Source organism: Halichoerus grypus, chromosome 6, assembly GCF_964656455.1.
Source record: "Halichoerus grypus chromosome 6, mHalGry1.hap1.1, whole genome shotgun sequence".
In the NCBI taxonomy this organism is placed as follows: Eukaryota; Metazoa; Chordata; class Mammalia; order Carnivora; family Phocidae; genus Halichoerus; species Halichoerus grypus.
Genome location: NC_135717.1, coordinates 94,565,481 through 94,584,756, shown reverse-complemented (window position 1 = coordinate 94,584,756; position 19,276 = coordinate 94,565,481). Strand labels below are relative to the sequence as shown.

Below are 19,276 nucleotides of genomic sequence, written 5' to 3'. Positions count from 1 at the left end.
CCACTTTTTTTTTTAATAGATCAAAGCCTATGGGAACAGTGTCTATATCTGTCTTAACACAACATATTTTCTAAAGGCAATTTATGAGACAAGTGATTTTTTTCGTTGCTAATTCTTCGTAGCTGCCAGCTGATAGTCTCAGAGAAATGCAATTCACTCTTAAATATGAATTTAAAAATCCCCTCAATGATTAGAGTTCTTGGAACTCATGGATTAACTAAATTTAAACAAATAGCAGACCTTAAGACTCCAAACTTACTGGCTGGGATGAAATTTAAAATAAACCTTGTAACAGAGGAAAAGCACTTTGCTTCTGTAGTACTGTTAGTCTACATACTTTGAACACTTTTAACAAGCATGAGTCTTGGCAACAACTATGAAAAGAGGAATATTTGCTCTCAGTCACCAAGATGGCAACATAGGATGTGCCCGACTTAGCTTTCCCTCGTAAGAGCAACGAACAACTACTCAAGGACAAGACACCACTGAGAGAGTCCTGGAACATGGGGGTGAGGCTGAAGCATGCCCCTGCACCACAGAGACCAAGACAGACTGCATTAGAAGGGTAAGAGAAGAGACCACAAGTTGACCACACTGCCGCACCCCCAGCCAGCACAACACTGCGTGGAGAAGTCTCCCCTGAGCCTCTGAGGATACCCAAGAGGATAACCAGCACCCCCCCAAAAAAATTGTGGGTTGCTTTGTAGGAGTCCCTATTCTGATCTACACCATGGGGATTACAGGGGCATCTGTGAGGTTCCACCACTGGGAATCTGACTGTGATGGATAAAGGGGTAGGGGTTTGCAACAACCAGGACATAGATCTTGGCAGACCAAGTTCATACCTGCAGTGCCCAAATGAGCAGCGCTGCTCATCTGCAGAACCAAGTTGGAGGCACACACTGATCAGTGAACTTGGTGGGTACAGATCTGTCTGATTCAGATTCTTAAGCAAGGAGTTTTGTCAGCCCTATAGCCCAGTATGCTCATACCCAGGCAAGGAGGTAAATCATAGCCTCACCCACTGTGGAGAGTGTCTCCCAGGTCCATCTGACCAAAAGGATTGGTGACAATTCCCAGAAGCTGTGAGGTCCAGCGGTCCTTGAGCCAAGAAGGGGGAGGGCAGCGTGGAACACCCAGAACAAAGCCAGTATAGGGTGTGGAGTGTCCCCATCCTATGTACCGGGAGGGGGATTAATTCAGAGCTAAGGCTGAGGGTAGCTCCTAGCCCCTGTCTACCTGAGAACCTGTTTGGGAAACAGAAAGTAGCTGGAGTGACCCCTCCCCCTCCTGCCCAGCAGGGAGCTGAGACATAGCCCCACCCACAGCAGAGTGTCTTTTAGCCCCAGCTGACCAACTCCTGGAAGCTGTGTGGTCTAGCAGCACTAGAACTGAAAGGTGGGCAGGTGATGGCTTTCAGAACAAAGGCCTGTTTGGTAAAGGAGCTTGGGGTGTGGGACAGCTTAAGTTAAGACAACAAACAACCAGCTTTGTTGGCTTTAGAGCTGCTTCTCCTGCTGTGCCCAGGCAGGGAATGTAACTTGTAGCCCCACTCATTACCGATACAACCTATAGCCTATCTGACCAGGGAACCTAACCAGAGCACCTGGGAAGCTGCATAACCCATCAATAGCCTTATGTACAATGGCACTTGAACAGAGAGCACAGCCTGTGGGTTCTCCCATCTTCAGAGCAAAACTGATGGCCTCATGGAACTAGAGAATTCACCCAAAAATAGACGCAAGGACATTATCAGGAGGCACGCCTAGAAACAAACTGAGCTGACTGGTGAAGAACTGTCTCCGCGAAGTCTGGAAAAGAAACCTGATCACTCAAATGCGTAGATACCAACATAAGATATCAAAGATCACAAAAAATCAGGTGAATATGACACCACTAACAGGAACAACACATCTACAGAACGACCAGAAAGCAATGAACAAAATGGCAATAGTAAGTCCCTACCTACCAATAAATGCTTTAAATGTAAACAGATTAAAATCTCCAATTAAAAGACACAGAATGGCTGAATGGATAAAAAAAGAAGATCCAACAACATGTTGTCTTAAAGAGACTCACTCTAGCCTTAAAGACGCAATGGACTGAAAGGGAAGAAAAAAGACATTTCAAGGAAATGTTAACCCAAAAAAACAGGAGTAGCAATACTCATATCAGACAAAATAGACTTTAACTAAAAATGGTAAAAAGAACAAAGAATATCTATAATGAGAAAAGGGTCACTGCAGCAAGAAGATATAACAATTATAAATATTTATGCACTCAACATTGGAGCACCTAAATACATAAAGCAAAAACTAACAGAGCTATAAGAAGAAATAAAATGTAATACAGTAATAGCTGGGGACTTTAATACCCCACTGTCCACAATAGATAGATCAACCAGAGAGAGAATCAATAAGGAAACAGCAAATTTGCACAACTACTACAGAACAAATGGACCCAACAGACATATATAGAATACTCCACCCAACAATAGCAGAATACACATTCATCTCAAGCACACATAGAACATTTTCTAGGATAGACCATGTTAGGCCACAAAACAAGTCTTGGCAAATTCAAGAAGATTGAAATCATACCAAGTATCTTCTCTGACCACAATAATACAAACCTAGAAATCAGTAACAAGAGGAAGACTGGAAAATTCACAAACACAGGGAGATTAAACAATAGCTTCCTGAACAATCAATGGATCAAAGAAAAAAATGAAAAAGAAAAAAAAAGTTTAAGACAAATGGAAACACAACATAACAGAAATTGTGGGCTACAGCAAATGCAGTCCTGATGGGGAAGTTCATAGCACAAATGCCTACCTTAAGAAAGATCCCAAATAAAAAATTAAATCTACATCTTAGGAACTAAAGAACAAACTGAACTCAAAGTTGGCAAAATGTAGGAAATAATATAGAGCAGAAACAAATCAAGTAGAGAAAAGGAAAAGCATAGAAAAGATTAATCAAACTAAGAGGTGGTTCTCTGAAAAGTTACATGGGTTTTGGTAATGATTTGTTGAATAGGACACCTAAAGCACAAGCAATACAATCAAAACATAAATAAGTGGAGCTACAAACTAAAAAGCTTCTGCACAACAAAAGAAACTATCAATAAAGTGAAAAGACAAACTATGGAATGGGAAAAAATATTTGCAAACCATATATCTGATAAGAGGTCATATCCAAAATATATGAAGAACTCATATAACTCATTAGCATACAAACAACCCAGTTAAATGGGCAAAGTATCTGAATAAACATTTTACCAAAGGAGATATACAAAAGGTCAATGGGTACATGAAAAGATGCTCAGCATCACTAGTCATCAGGGAAATGCAAATTCAAACCCCGATGAGGTATCACCCATGCCTGTTAGAATGGCCACCATCAAAAAGACAAAAAATAAATGCTGGCATAGATGTGGAGAAAAAGGAACTCTTGTGCACTGTTGATGAGAATGTAAACTGGTGCTGCACTTTGGAAAACAGTATGGAGGATCCTTAAAAAATTAAAAATAGAACTACCATAATATCCAGCAATTCTATTTCCGGAAATGTATCTGAAGGAAATGAAAACACTAACTCAAAAAAAAAAAAAAAAAAAACTGTGCCCACATGTTCGCTGTAGTATTATTTACAATAGCCAAGACACAACCTAAGTGTCCATCAATGGATGAATGGATAAATAAGTTGTTTTATATATATACACATAGTTGTTGTATATATATACACACATATATATAATTAAATATCATTCAGCCATAAAAAAGTAAGGAAATCCTATGCTAATGTGGTAAATGCTAAGTGAAATAAGTAAGAGAAAGACAAATACTGTGTGTTCTCACTTACATGTGGAAGCTTTAAAACAAAAACAAAAACACCAAACTCACAGAAAAAGAGATCAGACTGTGGTTACCAGAGGCAGGGGGTGGGGGAAAGGGGAATTAGAGGAAAGGAATCAAAAGGCACAAACTTTCAGTTATAAGATAAATAACTATTAGGGATGTAATGTACAACATGAAGACTACAGCTAACACTGTTGTATGATATACAGGAAAGTCATTAAGAGTGTAAACCGTATGAGTTCTAATCACAAGAAGAACATTTTTTCTTTCTCTTGTCTTTCTTATTATATCTATAATGAGAAGATGGATGTTGTTTTAACCTATGGTGGTAATAATTTCACAATATATGTAAATCGAACCATCTTGCTGTATGCCTTAAACTTATACACTGATGTATGTCAATTATTTCTCAATAAAACTGGGGGGAAAAGCAGGGATATTTTTATACTGTAGGTGAGAAGATAAAGGTCTAAGCATACAAATTCCTTTTTTCCCAAACCAAACTACTGCTTCATCCAGTGTATATTATCTTTAAGTTTTTAAAACAGAGAGCATTAGGAATGCTACAGAAAATGGGTACATATTTATGTTGTTAGTCTTCCAGTAGAAAGAGAGATGTAAGTGCTGAAAATAACCATATACGCTATTTCTAGAAAGGATACACTACAAATAAAATGATCTCAGATGCAGGAAGAGGATATTCCAAGGAAACGGGAGAAATATCCTTTTTGCAAGTCTTCAAGAACAAATTATATTCTAGGTTGTTTTAAATGTAATCATGTATAAAGTTAGAAGGATTAACTTTATGAGCTTTGGAGTCTCATCCAATTTCATGCTGCACATTCACACATTTACACATGCACACACGTGGTGGGGGAGGATTCAAATAAATATGTATTCTCTCAATTTTATTTATCACTTCATATTTTAGTAATTTTAAGAGACTCTAGGAAAAAGACATAGCTTATAAAATATAAATTTCTGAATGACTCAAACTGCCCTAATGTAAAAATACTTAAAATCAAAGCATTTTAGAAATAAAAAAATTTAAAATGTAACTTGAAAATTCTAAAACACCAACTCCTTTGAATAATTCAGTCTTTAATTCCTTGCTTCTGAGAGCATAAGAAAATGTGTCAAGACACTAGGAACTATGGACAATTAAAGGGAGATGATAAACAATACTGGAGGAAAATTATTTAATTGAATCCGTCTGTTTTGTTCTGTAAAACTCTCTGTTTAATTTTAATTGAACAAGAAAGGAACCAGCATGTCTAATAAATGCATGGCTCTTTTCTATGTCCTCAGTAAAATGGACAGCCCTAATATTTTTCCAAAACAGAAAATGTATCTACTGTATGGAGAATGCAAAAAGAAACACAAAACACCCCCATACACACACACAGTGCCATAATTAAAGTTCTCTCTCATTTCAAATTTTCTGTAGGAAACACTCAGTCTAACTTGCAGGTGTAGAGAGATCTGTAATCACTCTAAGAGGATTATAAGAATCTTATAAAAATTAAAAGGATTTGGGAAGGGTCTACTGCAAATGCAGTAAGTATAAACTGGAGGAGTTTTAAAAGCAGAATGACAAAGGCAGCTCTGCTTTGTCAGTGGCTCATAATAAAAAGGCAAGATTAAAAATGTAAATTATATTTAAATATCCTGTTTTTACACTTTAATCAAAGGACTCCTATGTGATTTTACCCATTTATTTCATATTCGCAATTGCATAATAATTGGGTTTGTTTCAACTATTTAAATTAATGCTGATTGAGCTAGAGGATACACTGTTTCACTTGCCTTGTGCAAAGAACAGATTTCATGAGTCCCCTCTGGAAACAGGCCATTTACCTGTGTAAATGTGTACCTGTGTTTATTCTCTATGCTTGCATCCCCCTACCTCTTTTGCCCATCGCTTCTTACTTTCCTCCTCCAACTCCCTTCACACTTTATTTAGGTTCCGCTTCCTTATACTCTTTGCCACAGAAAGAGGCTTTCCCTGGCTCCCTTCCACATAGACATCACAGTCAACTACATCAAACACAGCACACCTACTTAGCCCAAACAGCACCAACACGCCATCACTGCAGGAAAAACAAAGGATTCAAAACAGCAGAGCCCATCGGATCAGGAAGAACTGTAACAGAATTTCAGCTCTCTGATTCTTGATGGGCTTTCTTCCCTTTTGGCAGACTTTCAGGGATTTGTTTAGTCGAATTCAGTATGCATACGATATAGGTTATTTTATAAACATTTAGCTCTGCTGTGACAGCAGTCTAAATATGTCACAATGCAAAATCCCCTCCCAAGTAATCATGATGGGGATACCTTATGTACTTAATGAGTGAGGCTCTCACCATGCCTGTTCTAATGTCTATCATCTGCCTTTGGGGTATGTTACACAGACATTTTTTTTTTTTTCTTTTACAGTTCGTTCCTTCTTGGCTACAGTTGTATGAATTGAAGAGTAGGACACAGAAAAATGAGGCTGTTCTTCATGCCCATTCCATTATTTGCCCCGTTATTTCCAGGGAATGCACTAACTATAATTTTCAGGTTCTTTTTTTAATTGACATGGAATGTTACTTTCAGGTGTACAATGATTCAATATTTGTACACCGATTTTAGTATATGTGCTGCCAAAACCAGCACAATTTTCAGCTTCTTGACTTTACCATGTTGGTTATTTTAATAATTTTAATTCTCTTACCTAAATGAGGGAACTGAGAGACACAAAACCAAATCCTTCCATTATCATGTACTTGGTCAAGGACAGGACCAAAAAAATCCTAATTTTAAGTTACTTCAGTTTGTTGTCCTCAATATTTTCTAGTATAAAATCATTAGAACAAAAGAAAGGATTCAGGACTAATTGTGTGAGCTTGGGCAACTTACTTTCTATGCCTCAGTTTCTGCAAATGAGTCTTTTCCCCAAGCTACACAAGAACATACAACATTGAAATTCATATTTCATCCCTTGAGTTACATATTATGTTTGATATTTTAATTCTTTCCTTAAAAATTAAAAAGAAAAAAATACCAGGGCACCTGTGTGGCTCAGTCAGTTAAGCGTCCAACTGTTTCTTTCGGCTCAGGTCATCATCTCAGAGTCATGAGATTGAGCCCCACATTGGGGTCGGCCACACTGGGCATGGAGCCTGCTTAAGATTCTCTCCCTCTCTCTCTGCCCCTCCCCTGCTCACACTCTCTCTCTCTCTAAAAAAAAAAAAAAAAAAGTAAAGAAAATTTTTAAAAATTAAAAAAATTTAGAAGTAAAAAATAAAAATACCTACAAATCTAGAAATGTTATGATTTCTGCCTATAATATTTGTTTAATAAACTCACGGTTTTCAAATTTATTTACTATTTTTATTAGGTCTCAGATCTCTTCTCTGCTACTACTTTTCTTTCTTGAATACATCCATCATAAACTCCTTCAGTTAAGATTTGGCAGGTGGTAAAGTTCTGACTTTCTGAAAATGTCTTAGTTCATTTCTATATTGCTGTGAGAAAGATGTGCAAGATGCACAATTTCAGGCTATTACGTTCTCTCAGAACTTTGAAGAAAGTGATTCTACTGTGTTCTGATGCCCTTTATATTAGACAGTTCTGCTCTCAGACTGACCTGTGTTCTCTGAAATTTCCTTTTTCTTTGGCTGACTGTAAGATTTTTTTTTTTTTAATTTGGTGTTGTGTAGTTTTGCCATTTTGTGTCTATGTGTAAATTTTTTTTTTCCTTTACTCTGCTTCTCCTCAGTTTATATCCCCTATCCTCTACTAAAACTATGATTATATTATATTGGATCTTTCTTATATTCTTATATTTTTAAAAAATCTTTTACATCTTCCTGTTTCTCATCTATGCCACATTCTGGGTAATTTCTTCACATTTTCTGTTCCCCAGTTTACTATTTCTCCCTCCAGGAGTCCATTATTCCATTTAACCTATACTATTTCCTTGATTACATTTCCAAAAGTTATATTTAGCTGCTCTGCAATTACGTCTTCTCTCATTGCTGTTACTTTTTATGACATATTTTTCTTTAAATATTTGTATATTTTAGAATTAAAGTATGTAAATATTTTAGCATTTAAATATCCCAACCATTTTAGAGATCTGTAAAGTTGCTTTTGTTTGTTGTTTGTTTCTATCTCATGGTGTTTAGTGATCTTGGTTGTAAACTCCAATTTGTTTGAAGTCTCAAGGCCCTTAACTGGTGATGCTTTCCATCTTGATGGAGTCCCAGATGAGTCTCCGTATTACTGAGGTAATCTGCATTTGCCCTCAGGGCCACCCAGTTTAAGTATTTGCCCACATTGTCCTGTTCTTGGCCCTGACTGAAACCACAATCCTACTTCTCAGGTCATTAATAACTTCTAAGTTATAAGGCTTAATGAACATTACCAAAGAGCAGAGAGGACCAGATAAGTCTTTGGAAAACCAAATTATTTTTAATGGTGACTGTCAATGATGCAATCCTAACAATGATGCAATCCTAACTTTCTGGAGGAAGATTTAAGCGAAGTTAGCACTTAAATGATTCCAAGAAAGAGTCACCAACATAAAGTAGATGATCAAAGGGGAAAGAAAGTACTAAATTTTCTAGAGGTAAGAAACAACAGAAGAGTTGTACTTCTTCTAAAATGAAAAGTTTATATTTCAAGGTGGTGTCCTGAAATATTAGTGGAATGAACGTGAGTACCATTTCTCTAACCCTCACAGACTCGTCGCCATTTTGAGGACTTCTGCTTCTGGCTATGATGTGGTAGTTTATAATAAATCCATGCTTCTTCAAGAAGAAGAAGAAAAGTTGACTTGAAAAAAAAAAAGCTTTCAAGGCAAAACAATTCAGAGGGACTAGGTTCCCAGAGAGAGCAGAAATAAGATACCCCCAAAAGGGTGAGCCAAAGTCCTATGAACTGTTCTTCCCTTCACAGTATTATTTACTGACCATTATTAGCATGGAGCAAAAGGCTAAGAATCTAGGCAGAAGGATGCAGCTATTAGGGAAGCAAGTCAGCAGAAATTTTAGCAATGTCACGAGGCTAATGACACGAAAACTGGAGTTTGGGACTGCCGCCACGGTAGCTAGAACATGAATATCTAACAGCCCAGTGAGAAGGGGGTTGTTTTTCCCTGGAGCCATTTGGAAAATTCTTAAGCTGTATAAAGGCAGAAGATTAAGAACATAAGCAGGAAGCTACTGAAAATCTCATTAGAGTTTTCTACAGTGCTCAGAGGTAAAAACTTCGAGTCAGAACATTCCAAGAAGAAGAGGTCATAATAAATACCCCAGACTCTCAAGTGAGATTCTAGGAGGGGGCAATCTGGCAACAGAATCAGACAAAAACTATATTCCAGTTTTGAGTCAGCACAGATTCTGATTAAATGAAGTATTCTTTAGCTAAATCATTCACTTTCCTACCTGAAATTTTACTGCTCTTAATTTTGATATCAATATTTAGATATTGATCTAAATCTATAAAAGAAATCTATATAAATCTAGAAAGATCCCAGATATCATCCCAGATGGGAGAAATCACATCAAATTTCATTTTGTAGCAAACTTTAAGGCAAGGAAAACCTCCTGCCCACTGTGATGGTGGGTCTTTTGGTTGTTGACCTGTGGGCTTTTCCAGAGGGCTCTCAAAGATCCTGAACTGTATTTTCTCCAAATTTAAAGACCTCTTCCTTTCCACACACATACTGAAGGCTTGGAATCATTTAAGTGCTAACTTCGCTTAAATCTTCCTCCAGAAAGTATGATACTGTTAGGATTGCACCACTGACAGTCACCATTAAAAATAATTTGGTTTTCCAAAGACTTATCTGGTCCTCTCTGCTCTTTGGTAATGTTCATTAAGCCTTATATGTGTGTGTGTATATATACACACACATATATATATGAGGGGGTGAGTGGCATAAAGTTACTTTGAAAAAACTAGTAAATTAGAGTAAATGAAGCATTGCCTTGAACTCCTGAAAGATAATTTTAACAAACACTAAAAATGAAACTGAAATTTGGGAAGTACATCATTAGCTTTTACATTATAAGATGATGCTTCCAGAGGTTATCGTAAATGGTGACACTGATTTCCTACTCATCCAGTAAGTTTAAGACAGGGTATCTAGCATAGCAAACTTGAAAGAATCTATATCATCACATAAAGTGGAAATTTAAGGAACTAATTGGTTATTGTGGCTTTTTCTTCTTAGAACAGTCAAACCAAACACATCCGAGTATGGATCCTCAGAATCTTGTTTCACACTTAAGATTTAGTTTATTCCATGACTACACACTCAGTGAGTTTGAACTCTTTTCCCAACATATTACTAACCTGGTCGATTTGGCTTTTTTGAGTTTACATGGTTAGCTGCAGAAACAGCATAGGATGAAGTGAAGGATCTGCTTTTGGTGAGGGTCATCATCACTGGGTTATTCCAAGAATCAGGACTAACAGCACTATAAAGACAGAGCATAAAGAAAAATGAAGAAATTATTCATCAGTTATTGGGATAGATCTTGCCAGAATGCAATCACCATTTCCATAATCGGTTTGCCAATCTGAGTCGTGGTCCAGGTTCAGTGACAGGACCACTTTACTTCCAAATGAAATAATAAGTTATCTGAGCTCAGTTTCTGCTGCAGGGAGACAAGTTAGGCATCAAACATACTGGGTTGATAAAAGAGGAGAGAACTTTCCTATTTATCCAGTTAGGAGGAACCAGACAATTCTTACTGTATTACTATAATCACGTTCCTCATAGATCTTCTAAACCTTGATAAATGTATTAGTTAAGATGCAGGGGAACCTACGTTAGTTATGAATGTCATGATGCTCCTTTTATGTTCTTTACTATTTATTATTCTTGGTGTATCTAAGTTAAAAAATTAAGTGCTTATGAAATATTAAAAGACAATATTCTTTGCAGTATTTTCTTATGAAGGAAGGGTTAGCAATAGGCTTTTAGCCTACAATTTCTTTTACTGGCAATACCCTGGAAAGAAAGGGATGATGAGCCAAATCCCCTTGTAGATATGCTATTGATGGACCCTGCTGATAAACACACTGATACTATTTACTGGGAGAAAGGTAATGGACAGTGAGGCTTCATCTAGGAAGTGCTTTTATCAGGATATCCTCGGTTATTATTGTAAATAAATCTGGAATTAATGGATCTATGGAAGGTTGGTGAGGAGAATGTTACACACCCATGTAATTAATAGGATATAAATTTTGAAGGTGTTCCACACCAAAATTTATCTGCATGCACTGCTCTAAACCTTATGTTAAATCTAAAACAGAATCTACTGAAATTTGAGAGAGAAAAGAATCCAGGAAGCTGTGTTGACAATCTTGGAATACTCCATGGGAAAAATGCTTGGTCTGTGTTTTGCTAACACCTGTGTGCTACCAAACAGTAATAAATTTGGTACTGGGTAAAATCTACAATTTGCGTGAGTATAGTTTAACAATGTGACACTCCGCCAATTTTATACCAGCACTATAAGCAGGATGTACCTGGTCTGTCTGCGCGGCTTTTTGTAAATAAACCTGAAATTGATGGAATTATGGAGTCATGAATGGTGAATATTTGTCATGTAAGATGTATAATCAATAGAATAATTTAAAGATGTTCCATAACCAAAATGGCTTCCTCTGCTCAAGCAACATTATGCATGCGTTGCTTAGAATTCTGCATGTTAAATATAAACTAGAACATGTGCTAATGTGGAATAGAAGGACTTTTTTAGGGTGCTGCACTGTTTTATACCTCTTGAAGGGAAGAAGGCGGAGCACGTACTTTGCTATTGCCCATATCCTCTGACTATTAGTAAATTTAGGAATGAATCAGATCTATAACTTGTGTTGAGTTCAGTTTAACACTCTGACAAATATGTTACCTCATTTCTTCTCATTTTCCTTTTCATATTTTTCAACTGTTGACTCAGGCATTTAAAAACTTCATCTTTTCTCCTAATTCTACTAACAGTTTATAAAATAAATAATAAAATAAATATAAATAACAAAAAAGACATTTGAAATACAGAATGAACTCCAGCAATTACCAATGAAGAAAAGCACACTAAATAATACTGGTTTCATATTCTTCTTGAAATCTCATTCTAGGCATTTCAAAAATGCCTAGAACTTGGAAACAATGAAATCAAATAAAACTTGGAACCTGGATAGATAACTACACTAACCGCTTCCTTACAGCGCTGTTCCCTTTCAACTTCTTTTGCTGGATTGAATGACTTACAAGATTCACTGTGAAAAAATTTTCTGCAGTATACATGTGACCTAGGAGTTTTAATTTCTTAGTACATAATACAGTGAGTAGGTTATTACTTTTCTATGTAGACTTTTAAAAGAAAAGACCTTAATATTAACTGCACTTTATTATAGTTATGTATTTATTAATATCACAAAAAGTTCTATTATGAAGGCTAGCCTGAAAAATGCCTATTCCTTTTTTAATAAAAACATTTAAAATATGTTAATTTTGAAAAGTTTTATAGAGTACCTTTAATACATGGGAAATTATATATTCCTTCTTCATATAATATTTATTAAAATACACATTAATAAAACAATAACTCAGTATATTTATGTATATGTAGATAGATGTGTGTATGTGTATTTGCATTATAATTTCCTGGCATTTTAGAATATATTGCTTTCTGTGATCCTTGCGACAATTTTCAGCTTTGTATCGACCCTCACCTTCTTGATTCCTGTTTAGATCTCATGAATATGTATGCAATAATTTGGGTATTGGAGATCAAAGTAGCTTAGGGAAACCTTTCCTTAGTCACTTCATTCTGAAAAAGGGAAAATTTTCTACATGTCTTCTGCGGAAGATCTCAATCCCCTTCCACAAAAGTAGATTTGATCATCTTAGTTCTACTCGTAACAACTTCATCCTAGGTCTGAAAAGTCTTACCAGATCCTAAGGTTTTTTGTTGTTGTTGTTTGTTTTTAAACCAAGTTTACAGCCTCCTTTCTGCCTACCATACAGAGGCAGGGGACAGTTCCAAGGCTGAGCTGGAATGACTAGAGTATGATTTATTTCAGACTTTTTGATTTATCTCAAGCCTATTTTTTCTGAAGTACCTACTGGTATGCTTCTACCTAATGCTTCTACCTCCCCACTGTGCCACAGTTCCCTTCTCCTAAGGATTCCTTGCAGTGGGTACCTAGGCTCAGACAAGGACCTGCTCCTCAGGACATGCATCTCTGGGTGGCAGGGCCAAGGTCCTTCTGTTCTTCAGTCCAGTGTCCTTCCTATGCAGCTGTAGTTAAAACTACCCAGGAGTCAATCAGCCAGCTAAATAGCAAAGGGCATGTAAGCTGAGGGCTGCTCCTAATTTTCACTTCCCTCTCTTGTTCTTTTGATCACTGCAGTCCTCAAAGTCCTCAAGAGAAAGACACACAGGAAGAAAGGAAGAAACAAAAGGGCTGACGGGAAAAAAACTACAAGGGCTGAACCTCAAATCAGTTTTGAAATCAATCAGTAGTGTTACCAATTGGTCTCCTAAGTGGAGATTTTAACTTTGGTTTACACTCAGGGCTGGAGGTGATCTGTGGCTATCTTTCCACTGTTTTCCCCCGTGACAAAGAAGGAGTCAACCAAAACCAGTTGTATTTAATGGTGGTACTATTGCCACTTATATATGGTTTCCCCTCCAGTTCTTCAGAATGAATTTCATTTCTTCATAATGGTGAAAATTTGTATCATTTTCAGATTTTATAAACAGGACATTTGTAGGACAGTGAAATAAGGAATTAAATTAGACAGGGGAAAAATGTATCCTCAGGCAAGACAGCTGTAAGTATTTCTTGGACAAAGAAAATGCGTGGGATTGGACGCTCTTCCTTATCTATTTTGAAAATATTTGATTATGAGCATTTATTTCATCAAGCAGGATGACAGGGTCCCTGGGAGTTAAGCTCATAAAAGTTCTTGAAACCCTCTTCGTGATAATTTCAATTACAGTCCCTAATGTCATTTAACTAAGAAGAAAAAAGTACGAGAAATGAGATTTGACCAGAAGTAACAAATGATTACAGAAAGAAAGGAGACGTTTATGCACAAATGGATTTTTGGCAGAGTCATTGTATGTTAAGGAAATCACGGAGCATTAACTATTCTACGACAGAAATCTTCACAAGGTGTGTTGGTAAAATAGCCTCTCTAAAGATATACGCTGAGAACAAAATTCATTTTCTTAAGGAACAAATATTTAACGAGGATCCACTATCACTTATCAGTATTTGCTGCTGTAGACACTGATAATGGTCAATATTTTCAGAGGAAAATATCACTAATGACCTGTAATTTCGACCTTCAGGAAATGTCCACGAAACAGATTAGGTAACCTTCTCCTGTGGTGGTGTTTGACATTTTACAAAAGCCCAGCTGATCAGATGGAGTGAAATTACACTGATATGTGAAAGAATCATTTGAGTTTGCTTCTGATTCCACAGGTTCATTAGACCATCCAAGTTAATATGGAAGAAACCAGTTACACGTATTTTTAAATGGCAAAGCAAGAAAAGTTAGCGATCATTAAACTCATGATTTGAAATGTTTCCATTTCTCTGCCAGTCTCAAAATGGTGCTTTATTTATATTCAAGCCCAAGATCAGGAGAAAATTACTTCTAATATTGCCATCATGGAGTTCAACAAAGATGTGGTTATTTTTCAGTCATTAGGTCATTTAATAAAGCTGATGCAAATATTTCAAAAACCTGAAATCATATGGGAAATGTTCTCAAAATTATTGAATTCATATGAAGCATGCTATTTTTATTCTAACTAGAAAAGGACAAACACAATGGTGTTTCCTCCAAAATTTTTTCTAGATCTTGGGGCACCTGGGTGGCTCAGTTGTTAAGTGTCTGCCTTCGGCTCAGGTCATGATCCCAGGGTCCTGGGACTGAGCCCCACATCGGGGTCCCTGCTCCATGGGAAGCCTGCTTCTCCCTCTCCCTCTCCCTGCTGCTTGTGTTCCCTCTCTCGCTGTGTCTCTGTCAAATAAATAAATAAAATCTTTTTCTAAAAAGTTGTCCTCCAGGGGCTCCTGGGTGGCTCAGTCATTAAGCTTCTGCCTTCGGCTCAGGTCATGATCCCAGGGTCCTGGGATCGAGCCCCATATCGGGCTCCCTGCTCAGCGGGAAGCCTGCTTCTCCCTCTCCCACTCCCCACTGCTTGTGTTCCCTCTCTCATTGTGTCTCTGTCAAATAAATAAATAAAATCTTTAAAAAAAAAATTCTTTCTAGATCTTAACACTGTCTTTCTTTTAGCTTTGGTAATTCTGACTTTTAAATCACGTTGTAAAATTGTAATTAATATGCTAAATAAAGTTTGTTCTATTTTTAAATTAAGATATAATTGACATATTAGTTTCAGGTGTACAATATAGTGATTCGATATTTGCATATATCATGAGATAATCAACAAAATAAGTCTAGTAGCATCCATCACCACACAGTTACAAAAATATTTTTCTGGTGATGAGGACTTTTAAGATTACTCTCAGCAACTTTCAAATGTGCGATGCAGCATTATTAACTATAGTCACCATGCTGTATGTTATATCCCCGTGACAATTATTTAAAGCTGAAAGTTTGTACCTTTTGACCCCCTTTACCCATTTGGCACACCCCACCCCACCCCCAGCTCCTGTTTCTGGCAACCACCAATTTGTGCTCTAAATAAACTTTAGATTACCAAATGTTTGAACATATCCAGATGCTCTTAGGATGACGATCTACTTTTTGATCTGATCTTTCGCCTTTCATATAATGTAGGAGAGCTGATCTGGTGGGCTGGGGGGAATCTAAAAACAATTTGCAGATGTCAGGCTGGATGCCTTTGATTTCAGAATCTCAATATCAATCACAGTCTAGATAAAATCTAGCTCACCACTACTGTGGGCTTGCTCACCTCTTCCCATCCTCTCACCCTGGCAAGCATCACCCCAAGTCACTGTTTCCATTTATATTTAAGACCAAGCAACACAATTTAAGCCTAATTATCTGATGTTAATCCATAGAGTGCTTTGCATTTAAAGCATATACCTTCTTCATTTTCAAAGCTGGCCTCCAACCAAACATAACTGGTTGGGCCACTTTTCCTCTGTAATTTATAATTCCTTTTGGTAAGTAACTTCTCTAAGAGATGTGAAACCAGCAGGAGCATAGCCTGACCTTGATGAAGATGCTTCATGCAGTTTGATGCTAGCGCTCCGGTCCCTCCGTACCGGGGCAGGCTCCAAAGTGGGTAGACCTGTGGCTGAGGTGGTGGTTGTCCAAGTTGATGAAACCCGTCTCAACAAACCAGGAGGCAAACTCCTTCTCAGGCGCTAGGAAGGAGGAGTGTTGATTTTATCACCAAGCATATTTTTGATCACTCATTATAAAATACAATGGAAGAAAATGGGTTTTTAATTGGAAGTGAATTTATTAAACCATATTGGCTGAACATTACCTGTCTGAAAATTGGGTGCTCAGGAGTTCAATAAAAGAATATTATAAAATTAACATTTTGGGATCTTCATTTACATGATGATTGTAATATGGAATTATAGGAATGAAAGTCACTTACCTTTGGGAGAACCTTTGGGAAAACTTAAAACTTTATCAGTTCAATGGGATATACACACTTATCCATGTGTTATATTAGTTATTATGAGCAAGAGTTTTCCCTCAAAGTCATCTGTTTGGGGCATGGATTGATTTTTATCATCTTGCAAAACAGTCTCCACACCAAAGTGTTTATTAATATAATTTTAATTTCTTGATTTACAAAAGGCAGGAGCTGAATCTAAGAGTGTAACTCACAAAATGCACCACTTTTCTTGTGGCTAGCAAGACTTAGACATCAGGCATAAGGGTAATATCATCAGTACCAACTCTTCTTAACAGAGGAGTCTGCTGGTTGACCTGCAACCCTCTCATTACTATTTCTTCCCCTATGATATCCCAAACAGGATATGTGGCATCAATGTTAGAGAGGCAAGATTCTGAGCTTACCAGGATGAACACCAGCACTCTAAAGAGGGTCTTCACCTTAAAAATTAAAGTGAAGGTATTCTTCTGATACAACTACAGCAATATGGTTATAATAAGTAGAAGCTCGACCCATTTTTATTTGTGGCTAGCTATTCCTAGTAGACCAATCATGTAGACATTCTTTTCAAAGATGCATCCTGGCCTCCTGAAGATAACAAAAGCTTTTGAGAAGTATATGGCACCTTGAGGTTCAAGAATAGTTCAGATACTAGTTTCCCGTATTTCTTAAAGATCTGAATATGCATCTTTGAAAGTAATTCAATAGTAAGAGAAAAGGTCAAGCACTGTAAATACCAGGACGGATGCCTGAAAACCTCACTAACTTCATGTCTATTTTGAGGCTGAATGGAACCAGTTAATCTCTCTCCATTCCCTGACTGTCACATCATGCTTAGCCATACCTTTCTCAGAGACTAAGATGTTCAAAAAGAATCATGTAAATACCTAATTGACAAAGTTGTGTTAAACACACGTTCCTCAGATAAGAGACTCACAACAGCTAATTCATGGGTGTTACTGACCGACTACCAGCTTGAGAGGACAGATGCCTGTTTACCAAACAGATAACTGTGCAGGATGTGCCCGAGAGGACTTAAATTCTGATTTGTTTTCAGTCTTTAAAACAACCCGTTTTCAATTAATGCAAGGTCTAAGCTGGGTATAGGATCCCATTTCCTACAGCTTACATTTGTAAAACTCTTATATCTTACACATAAAAAGAAGGAATTTATAAATCACTAAGGCATCTTTTACTTTAAGCAATCCAAAATCAATTAAAACTGTTTGAGTTCAAAACTTCTTGGATTTGGGAAAGCCAGGAGGGCACTGTGAGTGATATCACACAAAGAAACCATGAGCAGCGGATCTCTGGGTTTCAGAGGGCAAGGGATTTTAAAAAGAACCCACACTAGAATGGGAGCAGGGACTTTTGCCTGCCCCCCGCCCCTCACTGCTAAATCCCTATCCCACAAAACAGAGCCTGACATATAGACATAAAAACTTCTTCAAAGTCGGAATTAAAGAAAGGTAAAACTTTCATTTACAGAAAGCTATGTTTAAGTCTTTATGTTTAAATTCTTATTACTTTGATCACCATGATCAACACATCTTCACTGAGTCACTGACATGACTCTGCATCTGGGTTTGAGGGTAACAAGAAACAGACCTAGAAGGCAAAAGAAAAGATTTAACCTTTGCAGGGATAGGTCATTAATACCTACCTTGGGAATAGCCAGCTTGTCCTTTTCAGAGCTTTCCTCAGAATCAGAACAGGTGTAATTTTCACTGAAGGAAACAACAGGATTCATGCGGGGCTTGTGAATAGCCTGGAAGGTGAGCTGGGTGTTGAGCAGGTTGCTCACTGCCCTCAAGGATGTGCACACGTTGGGGGGCAGTGAAGGGTCTGCCAGGAGGTCGGTAATGAGGCCATGAGCCTCACCCATCACGGCAATATCCACAGTAATACTGGTTCCTGAGGACTGAGACACCAAACAGAGGAACAAGTGAGAAAAGGCCTGAAGCTGAGGCACACACACTAAAATGGGGCTCTTTCCAAAAAATGGGCTGATTGACTCTTTCAGGTTGTAGTAAAGGAACATTCAAATCACATTTCTGTTTCAAATTTTGCCAAAATTTGCCATGGCTTTTGCCATTTTTGTGTTCCTGGAATGTTTTTTAATGTTAGAACTTGGAGAGAGGTAGGACATATTTGAAGAAATTAAAAAGATAAACACTAGTTTTTGGAAGTCAAGAAGTTGGGGCACCTGGGCAGCTCAGTCAGTTAAGCCTCTGACTCTCGGTTATCAGCTCAGGTCGTGTTCTCAGGGTTGGGAGATGGAGCCCTGCATTTGGCTCCTCGCTCAGCGGGGAGCCTGCTTGAGATTTTCCCTCTCCCTCTGCCCCCACTTGTGCTCTCTCTCTCTCTCTAAAATAAAAAAATAAATCTTAAAAAAAAAAAAGGCAAGAAGTTTCAGAGAATTGGAAAAAACTTTCTATCAGCCACTCCTTATGAAGAGCTCAACATTTTAATACATATTATTTAGAAATTTCATTCTAAAAGTTTAACATTAATATACTGTAAACTTTTAATTTTAGTAATGTTTTAATGTTTAGTAATTTTTAGTAAAATTTTAAAGTAATTTAAGTCTTTTAAGCCTGGTATATTGTAGTTATTTTTTTTTTAAGATTTTATTTATTCACCTGAAAGAGAGAGAGAGCACACGAGGGGGAGGGGCAGAGAGAGAGGGAGAAGCAGACTCCCCACTGAGCAAGAGCCCAACTTGGGGTCAGTCCCAGGACCCTGGGATCATGACCTGAGCCGAAGGCAGA

The 19,276-nt window shown here is 37.4% G+C and overlaps 1 protein-coding gene across 1 annotated transcript in view; it reads right to left on the bottom strand.

Moving 5' to 3' along the window:
- PDE3A (phosphodiesterase 3A) overlaps nt 1-19,276 on the bottom strand; it is a 323,314-nt gene that overhangs the window by 44,585 nt on the left and 259,453 nt on the right. Inside the window, exons 3-5 of the mRNA XM_078075704.1 lie at nt 18,169-18,426; nt 16,085-16,239; nt 10,204-10,328 (exon numbers count right to left, since the gene is read on the bottom strand). Of these exons, the coding sequence (XP_077931830.1) occupies nt 10,204-10,328; nt 16,085-16,239; nt 18,169-18,426 (538 nt within the window). The remainder of the gene's footprint in view (nt 1-10,203; nt 10,329-16,084; nt 16,240-18,168; nt 18,427-19,276) is intronic.